Raw genomic sequence first — 1469 nt, forward strand, 5'->3', positions numbered from 1 at the left:
AATATAAGCGTCGGTCTCTGCCTTATCTTATAGTGGTAGCTCATTATTGTTTTGATTTCCATCTCCTAGATGGCTAATGAATGTGAATTTTTTTCATATGTTTGACATTTGGACGTCACTTCTGGTGAACTGTTTGTTCATGTCCTTTGCCCAAAGGTGGTAGTTTTATGGCCATTGGTCACATATTTCATATCCTTCTCCTATTTTGGACTCTCCTCTTTTCTCTGTTTTTCCAGAAGCATATAGACTAATTGTTGTACCTTCAATAACTCCTTGGACTCTTTTAAGATCAAGGCACCACTCAATAATCTAGGAGGTAGAATGGAAGAATTTGACATGTTATTAGGTCAGTTAACTGGGATGTACCTTGACACCATGGCAGTAAATCTCCAAGCCAAGGAACCAAATCCTGTGAGGTGTTTTGTTGTTCCTGGGCAGCCACAGCAGCTCCTCTTTCTCACTATGTTTCTTTCTCAGGGTCATTGTTGAAGTATACTTCCCATTTGTCTTGTTCTCTGTAGTTCAGCAGTCTGGCTGCTTTCTGCTCTCCAGAATAGGCTATGCTTTCTCATGCCTGTCAACCTCTGCAAAGGTAGAAATGAATCTGTCATGGTAAGTGTGGCCAATCCCTGTGCAACCTCTTCCTAAAGGTTTCCTGGGGAGCCTCTTACATGCCCCATTCTCTAGAGTTCTATCATCCTCTCCTGAAATGTTCCTGTATTTTGTCTTATGTACATATTCTGTGCATAACCTCCCTTGCTCTTAGCCAAAAGGCGGAGAAGCGATATGCATAACCTCCCAACCAGCTTTTTTTTTGGAGGTTCTTAGGCAGTTTTTTTCTCTGCATAATTTGTATCTCTACAGTGTCAGCACATACGTGGGGTTTGGTAACTATTTGTTGAGTGAACTAGTTGATACAGATGGGTCACCTTTCCTCCTCTCAGTAGGAGTCCATGGTTGGCATTAAAGGTAATGGTCTTAGTTCACTAAATGATATAAAAGCAGAATGTGCCCCAATGGCAAAATGATGAGAAAGATTATGTCATGAACACTTTTTTAGCTATTCTACATGTTAAAGTGCTGGGCATCAAACTGGAAAGACGTCTAGGATGTATTATTAAGCACAAAATGCGTTACAAGTTTTTATAGTGTAATATAAATATATATGTATATGTGCATGCATATGTTCTATAGGAGCATAGAAAACGATATGGAAAGATAAGCTCCAACTGCCAACATTAATTATGTTGAATATGTTTTAATATCGTAATTTGAAATCGACGCTGAGACAGTAAGCAGTAGTATCCATAAATCAGTTTCAAGATCAGATATGAACCTATAGATAAACATGAAAGATAAAAATAATGTAGAAGAATATTACTTAATTGGATAGGAAAAGATTTACAAACATGTATATTACTTTTGATGTGTGTTTGTTAGATACTTGTATAAACGTAGACATGTAAAGA

At 37.7% G+C, this 1469-nt stretch overlaps 1 protein-coding gene across 1 annotated transcript in view; it reads left to right on the forward strand.

The window, feature by feature from the left end:
* Positions 1-375: 375 nt before the first annotated feature.
* The window catches only part of DNAH5 (dynein axonemal heavy chain 5), a 290518-nt gene continuing 289424 nt past the window's right edge, over positions 376-1469 (forward strand). The window contains exon 1 of the mRNA XM_013008527.2: positions 376-411. Coding sequence (XP_012863981.1) covers positions 376-411 — 36 coding nt within the window. The remainder of the gene's footprint in view (positions 412-1469) is intronic.

This window comes from Echinops telfairi, unplaced genomic scaffold (genome assembly GCF_000313985.2).
Source record: "Echinops telfairi isolate 266 unplaced genomic scaffold, ASM31398v2 ScPeMD7_7469;HRSCAF=8507_1, whole genome shotgun sequence".
Lineage (NCBI taxonomy): Eukaryota > Metazoa > Chordata > Mammalia > Afrosoricida > Tenrecidae > Echinops > Echinops telfairi.